The following is a 9,747-nucleotide window of genomic DNA, read 5'->3' as shown; positions in this document are numbered from 1 at the left end:
GAGTCCTACTATTGTTTGTACCAGGTGTAGTGAGCCCATTAAGACTGTGGGAGAGGGCAAACAATTAATTTTTCTAAAACAAATTTAACATGTTGGATCTTTGGATTTTATCTTTTGATCCTGATGATGAAAAAAAATAGAACTAAATATATGAAATTAATATGATTTTTTACTTTAAAGAAAAATCTAGTGTTGGATTTGTATTCTGTCTGTGAACGGTTAACATAAAATGTTGTCCTTCAGAATATTGGACTGCTCATCCTCTCAGTGAAGCTAAGAGGAATTTTTTAATGTGTGACAGCACTGGGAAGCAAGACTATTTTTCAGGATAAGTACAATAAAATTCTAGCAGGTAATGCTCTTCATCAGAAAACATTTGTAAGAAAAATGCTGAAAAACATTCCTCTAGTTACACTATCAGGTAGGCTTTATTTTCTTTCTCAGTAAGAATAGTGAGTGTACATACACACAAAACATGCCTTGCTCTACCATTATTCTGAATTGCTAGTTGCAAATGAGATTTTTCTGTCTACTCTTACACTCCTTAATAAGTCTTTTTCAAGTGTAAGAAATGGATAAATGGATTTGATTTTTAAGCAAGTGGTCTCATTGCAATTCCACATCAGCAGTCTTCAGAGAAGATGAAATGAAAATGCAGGCAGTCGAACAAAGGAGCCACAGAAAACTCTTCATCTTGAAGAGCTCAACAGACACATATTAAAATGAGTTGACTGAACCTCAGTCCCGTGTCTCATGGGTTCATCTTTGGGGAAATGAGGTCCACTATGTTTTTTCTGATTGCAGCACTAGATGCTTCCTCGTGCTTCTCTGCTGGCCAGTTGGGGTGGAAAGCCAAATTTTGCTTTGCCATGACAAAGCCCAGTTGGACAGCTTTCCCCTAGTTCTCCCAAAACAGATTAAAGTGAATGATGACCAAGACAATGGGTAAACTATGATGTAAAGTTTATATACAAGAATATAACATTTATCTGGAGTATTTACAAGGTTAATTAAAGCAATATTTTACAACTCTTTCAGGTTAACCACTAGGTATATTACAGTTAGGCTACAGGTGGTTTAATTTGCAAAATGATAAAAAAAAGTTGCATTCAGATCAACCAGCTCCAAAACTTGTTCATTTTTTCTGAGAGAAGGGCTCAGACTTGTGGAAAATAAAATGTGAGAATGGTTAATATACTCTTACTGGTGCCTATGTATCACATGCAAGAGTCGTAACATGACCTTTATAGCGTTAATATAGGTGGCAAGCCATTTCACCTCGGTGAAAGAGTCGTACCCACTGTGACAGGCCAGTCGCACGCGTGGCTGTCTTTCTCTGCATCTCCTACTTTTGCACAACAAACATGCATGTATACAGAGAAGCAGCAATATAAATGAACCAGCATTACCAAAATGAAGAGGAAGACACCTCAGACCAAAGTCACATTTGCAACCATTAAAAAAAAAAAAAAAAAAAAAAAGCTTTAAGCGAGTTACTTTAATACTTCCCAAAAATAGTCATGATTTTTTTTTTTTTATTACATTTTCACCTATGTACAGAAATGGAGGGCTCTCTCCCCTCTCGGAGAGCGGTCACCGTGTCTCATGCCCGTGGCATCTCGAGGCTCAGAGGGGCCGAAGCAAGAAGGTGCAGGAGGCCCGGAGAGCTCGGGACAGAGGCAGCTGCTGGAGGCGGCCAGAGCCGAAGCCATTAACACTGCAGTTTGCGGATGCTGCGGGAGAACCGCTTGAAAGCCCGCTGCCCTTTCTGCCACCGCTTCAGCGAGGTGATCACCAGTTCCCCAGCTTGCTTCTGCCCCATCACCAAGTAGGGGACGTTGATGTCATTCATCTCATCGCAGGTACACTGGAGGCCACCTTTGAGCCAGAGCACGATCTTCCTCAGATCCCTTTCCGTCAGCCCATTCAGCTTGTAGATGGTTTTGCTCTTTGTTTCAGGGGTGATCTTGGTATCCCCATTGATGTAGGCAATCTCCTTCACTTTTATCTTCAAGGCTAATAGAGTGAGGGGAGGGGGAGGTGGGGAGAGGGAGAGAGATTGAGAGGTTTTTTCCCATTAGTGCACATAAAGAGGACCTGGGGAGGGAGGTGCTCTATTGCTAATTAAACTGTCAGGGCTGACAGAAGAGGCAGCAGGTGGTTCCATTTCTAAAGCCACAAAGGGCATGCAAGTCATTTCAGTTTGAATCAACCTTAGGGTTGAGGTTTTAGATTTCTTTTCTCCTCTCCCCCCCTCCCCCTCTTTTTCCTTCCTTTCTAAATTAATATTTTCTCCGGCTTTTCTCCTGTTTGCAAACAGAGAGAGGGCAGGTTTGCCACGTTAAGCAGCACTCTGGTTTTTGCTGAGAGAGGACGGTCTTCCTGAAACTAGAGTTTGAAGGGGAGGTGAGTACCTAGTCCTAATCTGAAACCTGATCTCTGCTGTGGCTGAAAACTTCTAAACTTAATTTATTAGGCTGGAGAGGATTTTAGGCAAACCTGTAAGGAAATGATATTTCACATACATTGTTTTTTTGAAAGAATAGATCCTGTGGAGGGCAAATTGGTCCAACAGCTGCATTCAATTTGGTAAAACAACTAGGAGGGGCATACAGTGCTCTGTGAGATTCTGTGGGGCATGTTTAGCTTGAGGAGGATTTATCTGAGTGCAATTTGCCAGGCCAAAGCTATTGGTTGTTTTAGCAATTATGTCCCACAGTCCTAGTTTCATGGTTTGGGTGGTGTTTTCTTTTTTTAAAGAAAGACTTTTGAATTGTTGTAGATATTTATACTACAAATCTGTTTCCAGGTATAAACATTGACCTATTATAAAAGGATTCCCCTCCTTATTCCCTTTTTCTCTTGAAATGCTAATGTGTGGATAATGTGCCGTTCAGTTGTCTGTGTCGAAGGGGCTTTCTTGTCCTCTTCTAACCCCAGATCTTCCCATTAAGTTTATATCCCCAATTGTCTGTGCATCACCTTCTCTGTCAAATGATATATAGAGCTTCATTCTTAATCTGCGGAGAGAGTCTTTCTTATGATACGTGGGATTGGTCATGCGGCTCTTTCTCATACGTCTAAATGAAGCTTTGCTCTACTTCTCCCCAGGCAATAGTCTGGATGAAAGTTTGGGGTTTTTTTTGCATTTTACTTTCTGTTTGGCTTGCCAGCAACATCCACGTCAAAGAGCACTACTTCGAAACAGCAAGCAGAAAAGGACTATAAAAAGGGCCACTTTTTATTCCGAGGTGGAATTTAGTGTTTCATGACCAAACGGTCAGATGGGTCCATCTGCAGATAAGACAAAGCCCTGCCTTTATTCAGGCACATCTCTCTCTCGTTCCACTGGCAGATCTACCTGAGCCTCAGCTCTCCCGTTTCACCCGAGAGGGCTCTGCTTCCACTTACCAAAGTCATTTTTGCAGAGGTTTTCCACGATGTCATTATCATCTTCGTTTTTGTTTTTGCAGGCATCGCAGACCTTGGGTGCTGGAAATGCAAGGGACAGTCCCCGTCAGGCTCGGGGATAAAGGAACAGCAGGTGGCGTTGGGAACCCTTCGGGAAACGCCGGTTTTCCATCCCTCGATGGAGGGACTGACCCTGCGCCTGCTGCCCCCCAACACTTGGACGCGCCTTACCTTGCTGCAGACCCGCTGGAGGGGGGCACGGTGTGCTTTTAAGGTCACACCTAAACCAAAGGTTGTTTGTTTTGTTTTTTTTTTTTTTCACGGGGGAAAGAGTAAAGAGGGGGGGACACGACACAAAAGCCCCCGACCCGCGCTTCCGCGACGACCTTTGCAGAGGGAGGACGTCCCTCTGGCCGCCGCCCGGCTCCAGTCCGGCCTCCCGCACCTTTCCTTTGGGGACGGGCAAAGGCCGGGGGCTGCGAGCCGGTGCCAGTTCCCCGACGGTGCCTGCGGTTTCCCCGCTGCCCTCGGGAAAGCCTCCGTGACCCGATCTGCGGCCCCCTCCCCGGACCCCCCGTCCCGGCGCAGCGGGGCGTGCTGCGGCGGCAGGGAGCCGCCTCCCGCTGTCGGGGCGGCCGCGGGGGACCCCGCTGTCGGGGCGGCTCATGGGGGGCAGATGCTGCCGGCCCGGGGGCCCCCTCTTACCTTCCCTGGTGACCGGGAGGATGTGGTCGCTGCTGGCCAGCGGGATGCAGAGGTCGTTGTCCTTGGGGAAGCGGCTGCAGTCTAGCATGTCGGGCCAGGGGAAGCCGAAGGCGGACATCACCGGGGCGCAGCTCTCCTTCACCTCCTCGCAGAGCGAGTGGCAGGGCTGGATGATCTCGTCCAGGTCGTCGATGCAGACGGGGGCGAAGAGGGAGCAGAGGAACTTCCTGGTGTCGGGGTGGCACTGCTTCTGCACCAGCGGGATCCAGGTGGAGGCCTGCTCCAGCACCTCCTGCACCGTCTCATGCCCCAGCAGGTTGGGCAGCCGCATGCTCTGGTACTCGATGCCCCGGCACAGCAGCATCGGGGCGGGGATGGGCTTGCAGTTGGAGCGCTTGTAGGAGAAGTCGGGCTCCCCGAAGGGGAAGAGCCCGGCGGCCGAGCCCATGCACTGGGACGCCAGCAGCAGCAGGGCGCAGAGGCGGCGCTGCATTTTGGGGCGCCGAGGAGGAGGGGGGGGGGCCGGCGAAAGGCTTGGGGGGCCGGGGTGGCGGGGCGCGGAGCGGGCGGCGCGCCGCTGCCCTCAGCCGCAGGCAGCGTCCCCCAGCCCGGGCTCCTGCCTGCCAGACGGGGACGGAGGGTCTGTGCGAGGTGCGGGGGCAAACGGGAGTTTTCTGGATTTTTTTGTATGCAAATGGCAGGGGGAGCGGGGGCTGGGAGGAGCCTGGTGACAGCCATCCAGAAAGGATTGGTCACTACTTTCTCGGTCTGCTTTTGCTCAGGGGGATTGTCTTTTGGCAGGAAATCCTTGCAAGAAACGTTACCGTGCGAGCACGGGGAAGGGGGGAAAAGCTCCCCGCGAACAAAGAGCCGCGAAAGCCCGTGGAGCTCCTGGGCCGGGCAGGGGGAGAGGGGCCGCCCTCGGGCCGCGGGTAGCCGGAGGTGAGCTTTGCAGCTAAAGCGGCCGCTGCCAAGCGGCGGGACCCCCTCCGCCCCCGGCCCCCCTTGCCCCGCTTTGGCGCTGCCCCTGCCAGCGGGTGCCGCTGTGGCCGGGCCGCTCCCCCGAGCGGGGGGCGAGGCTGGCTGCTCCCTCGGCCCCCGGGGGGCGTCTGGCACCTCCGCCCCCTCCCCGCGATGCTGGCAGGGCTGGGCCCGGCGCCGGAGCCGCGGGCAGCGGCTGGGGGCTGCGGGCTCTCCCGGCCCCGCTCCGGCTCGGCAGCGCCTCGCCGCCGGGGCTGCGCCGCCGGGCCTCCGCCTGCCCCCCGCCCCTCCTGGCCCTGGCTCTCCCCTGCGGGAGCCGGGGGGCTGCAGCGGACCCCGGCCCTACAGCCCCTGGATGGCCCCCGACCGCCAAAGGGGGTTTCCCCCGGGTGGGAGCATCCGAGTGTTGCCGAAATACGGTCACCTGGCACGTTTTCGTGAGGCTGAAAGCGTGGGCCTGGCTCTGCGCAGCGGAGGCACGTCCCTTTCCCTTCGCTCTTGTCTTCACCTAGAAACTCCCTTAAAGAATTATGTTTGTGTTGATTTACCACAAAGGGGAAGACAACAGGCAAGGCACTGGGATCACGACACAGCTTCAGTGCAATTTGGATATTTCTTGGATTTTTAGTAATAATATTTACGGGATTATTATTGAAAAGAGCAGGCCTGTGTAGTATCACTTTGTGGTAAACCACATTCATTAATCAGCTACTGAATATATCTCCTTACAGAGATGTTTTATGGGAAGCTACCCTTAGCCACGATGACTTCTGTAAACTGCAGGATCCCTGTACGTCCAGTGTCCAGACTGGGCTTCCCAGAGGTCTGGGTTGCTGCTTGTGGCATAGGAAAGCGATGGGACCTGCAGCGTCTCCCCGGGGAAGGCGCAGGGCTGCCGCGCTGGAGCGGCGGCAGTGCTGCCCCAGGCGGGACGCCGTCACGCACCCAAGCCAGGGCCCGCTCCTTCAGGGGAGGTTTCAAGATCCTTTCCAGCGGGCCATGCTCATGGGTGTAATCTCCCTGTAGGCCAGCTTCTCTCTTACTTGAAGTTGTTTCATACCTGGAAAATAAATGTCCCGAGTGTCTAATATCACTTGTGGAAAGGCTTAAAAGTAGTTTATTTCTTACAGCTCCACATATTCTTGCCATTTATTATCTGTGTCCAACTCATTCCTTTAAACAATAAATCTGTAAGCTCTTGGCTTCAGTCGGCTTCCATGGCACTGAGCCCCACTGATGACTTACGGTGCCCATTTTAAGGCCATTTTGCCAAGTCCTGAGGATTGCCAGAGGCTGTAGCTGTTGCCACTTGCAGGAGATGTCACTTCCAGCTCCCAGTGCTGGTCCCGCAGGCCACTGTCCCCAAAATCCTCTTCAGTGGAAGGGGACCTACCAGCAGGTTTGCTCTTACCCTGAATAGCTGGGCTATTCACCAGGTCTTTGTAAAATGGACAAGTTTGTGGTTTGTTTTTCTCTCTCTCCTTTTTTCACTGCTTCTCATTTTTTGGAGTCCTTGTCATCCCTTCAGGTGGATCTCAGCGTGATCAGAAGACAATTTGCCTACTCCATAAACTCCCGGTAGCCCCGTACACCACTTTCCACAGACCTGGCTGGCTGGGCTGTGTGGAAGCAAGGACCCAAATCTGAACAGGCTCTGTTTAGACTAGGGATAATAACCATTGTGGTGGAGGATGAGACATTTCCGACAGAAATCTGCTCAGTTTTTTCACCAGATACGTTTGCTTGTTTGTTTCTAGCCCACAGGAAATAAGGAGGAAAAACACACTGTTTTTCCTGGATTAAGCTTTGATGTGAAACGAGGCTTTACGAGACCTTACTATTTCCATTTTTAATCACCCTTGGTGAACTCATTTACTATAAATTTGAAACAATGTGAGATCATGTAAACAAAACCAGCCCAAGCCTGCAGCCCCAAGCAATCATGACTGCCCTCGCCCTGATCCCCCGCAGGGGAAAGCCGCGGAGCGTGAGGCTGCCGTAGGTGTTCCTCGCTGTAAACCCGGGTAGGGCTTTCCTGGCCTGCAGACCTGAATGCCGTTTGCAGTCGTTGGGGTTTAGCAGGGCCCGTACACCGTCGTGGGCTGGGTGTGAGCTGCATGGAGTGCCCACTGCGGCCAGGGAGCCTGCTGCATTCGCAGGGTCCACACGATTTTCGTGCTAAATGCTCGAAGTCAAGCAGAGCCTAAACAGGCGGAGCAGCTTCGGGTGTCCGGGCCGGTGTGTTCAAGCGGTAATGGGGGTGGAGGAGGAGACACTCGTGGGGCCATCTCCATGGGGGATGTCGGGGGTCCCTGCGGTCTCGGGTGGCTGCTGAGGGCGGGGAGCCCTTGCAGCCTTGACCTTCCTGGGCTGCCCCGCTCGGCGTGCATCGCCTGTGGGGAGGGATGGGGCTGGCTCTGAAGGGCGGGTGTGGGCAGCCCTGGGGAGCGGGGCTGTGTGTCGGCCTTCCCCGGCTGTCGGGGCACAGGTTGGGGCTGGGGGGGCAGAGCGCGGCCCGGGAGCATCCCTGGGGGGGGAGGGTGTCTCCCTGTCGGGGCCGGTCCAGGGGGTGGGGTTGCCCCGCTTCACGCCCTCAGGCCAATAAACAGCCACGGTTTCACGCTTAATTGGGAATGAAACTAATGAGCTCTTTACGGCCGTTGGCCGTTTAAGCCCCGCGGGCCGCTCCCGGCGGTTTAAACCTAGGCGCGGCTGCCGGCCGGGGACGGGCCGCTCTGCCCGGGGCCTGCAGCCGGCGGGGGAGGGCGCTAACCCCACACCCCCCCGGGAAAGGCGGGGGCTGGAGGGTTCGGGCACCCTCCCGGGTAGAGCCCTGAGCGACGTGCTCCGAGCGGGGGAGCCAAGCAGGACGGCACTCTTAACGTACAATGACGTTTTAAGGTACGTTTTTATTGTTTTAAAGTGAGGATAGGCTTTTCAGCTCCCGTAAATTCATCAGCTGGCGTGGACAGTTAAGCTGCTTTAAACCCCTGAAAGTAGCATAAGCGTTTAAGCCACCTTAGATGCTTAAAGCAATATAAGCTGTTAAAACGCCTTTAATCCTTAAGTGCTTAAATCACCTTAAATCTTGGGAGTTAGGTGAGAGATTGAGCTGCCTGGAAAAAAAGACCCCAACCCTAGTCCTCCCGTCCTCCCCCCCAAACCCTCAGTAAATGTTACCTGATGGGTGGTGGTGAAAAGGAATGAACTGTGGGGAAAATGGCTGGAGTCCTTGGTGCTCGCAGGGCGCTAAGAGCAGCATCGCATTCTAAAGAGCATGCCTGGTCTGCGCCTCGTCCACGTTAAAACCGCGGCGCTCCTTCCTCTCGCTCTCAAACCTTGGTGTGAACTCAGATCTTCTGTACCTTTTCCTGGCCAGTCCTGGAAGCTGAGAAGTGGAAAAGGGAAAATACATGGGCACTTGCCTGTCTGCTAGAGTGGGCAAGACTTGCTTCAATGCAGGCAGCAATAAATACTATCAATTTGTTAATCTGTCTGTTGCACGTTTTTTCCAAATCCTCTGCCTTGAGATCGCTTAGTTCCTTACCTGGCTATGTGCTGTATGCGGGGGCCTCTTTGCACCCCACCCCACCAGACCCTATGACCCATGGAGGTGCTTTGCTGATGTGATGAGCGTGAGGAGAAAGCTGCCATCGCTGATGGCTTCCCCAGCCTGACGCCCATATTCCTTTGTCACCAACCTGCAGGCAGCATCACGCTTTTCGGTTGCCGAATTGTGGGATAACTGTGGCTGGAACAGACCTCAGGAGACCATCTGGACCAACCCGTGCTCCAAGTTCACAGTTCAGCTAGGTGGCTTGCAGCCTTACCCAGCTGAGCCCTCACTGGGTTGCCTGCATGCTTACCCAGGACCTGGGAGGCTCAATTCAGGGCTGTGTCGCAACCTTCCTCCCCTTCCTGGAGAAAACTCTCAACTTTCAGCCCCTGGGCAGCCCGCAGGCTGGTTTCCCACCGTGGGAGATGGGAAGACCAGGATGGGTTTTCGGCCACACTGAGAGAAGTGATTTGCGGAGGGAGGCACGTACCCGTGGAGGGCAGCCAAGCCTTACCCAGCCCCAAGCACCCACCTTTCCCACATGGCTCCATGCTGCTTTCGCCCCCGAAGGGGGTCTGGCCCCACTGGCCGCTTACTGGTGGGAGTAGCCAGGCCAAGCAGGTTAGGGAGACGCTGGCCTCAGGGGCTCTGTAAGCATAAACTTCGGGCTTGAGGAATTACCCTTTGGTTAGTACTGTTGTAGAGGAATGAGAAAGCTGTGGCTTTTTAGCTCGCTCTCCAGCCCATAAAATGGCAGTGGTGAGGACAAAACAGTTTTTCTGCCCATGATGAAAAAAAAGTCTAGTGAAAATATCTGCTTACCTTTAAAAATGGGCTCCAGCATCACACAGCCAAAATATTATTACTATTTGAATCTCGCAATTGCATTTGATAGGAAAAAAATAGGATTGCACAGGTTTTGACGGGAGGCAGCTCGGCAACAGATCCCTCCTGACTCTGTTTCAGTGGCTGATAAGGTGGAATTTAACATTTTCCAGATCCGGGACTGGGCAGCAGTCTTGTTTTCTGTTACCACAACATTTAAAAGCTCCGTTGTCAAAAACTGCGTGTGCTGTAGATAGATCTTCCTCCCC

At 52.7% G+C, this 9,747-nt stretch overlaps 1 protein-coding gene and 1 long non-coding RNA gene across 2 annotated transcripts in view; one reads left to right on the top strand and one right to left on the bottom strand.

Annotated features, from left to right (window-relative positions):
• Window positions 1-404: 404 nt before the first annotated feature.
• On the bottom strand, window positions 405-4,763 carry SFRP2 (secreted frizzled related protein 2). Its single transcript, XM_009474743.2, has 3 exons — window positions 4,117-4,763; window positions 3,412-3,492; window positions 405-2,016 (listed from the first exon to the last, which is right to left on the bottom strand). The coding sequence occupies exons 1-3, from the start codon at window positions 4,607-4,609 to the stop codon at window positions 1,712-1,714; spliced, it is 879 nt and encodes a 292-aa protein (XP_009473018.2). The 5' UTR covers window positions 4,610-4,763; the 3' UTR covers window positions 405-1,711.
• A 3,015-nt stretch (window positions 4,764-7,778) lies between these two features.
• Window positions 7,779-9,747, top strand: part of LOC148051453 (uncharacterized) — a 34,016-nt gene continuing 32,047 nt past the window's right edge. Inside the window, exon 1 of the long non-coding RNA XR_015700082.1 lies at window positions 7,779-7,998. This is a non-coding gene — a long non-coding RNA (uncharacterized LOC148051453). The remainder of the gene's footprint in view (window positions 7,999-9,747) is intronic.

This window comes from Nipponia nippon, unplaced genomic scaffold, assembly GCF_047370975.1.
Source record: "Nipponia nippon isolate SJK-2023a ecotype South Korea unplaced genomic scaffold, ASM4737097v1 scaffold_6, whole genome shotgun sequence".
NCBI lineage: Eukaryota > Metazoa > Chordata > Aves > Pelecaniformes > Threskiornithidae > Nipponia > Nipponia nippon.
The sequence above is the reverse complement of the archived record's forward strand: the minus strand, read 5'-3'. Positions and strand labels throughout refer to the sequence as shown.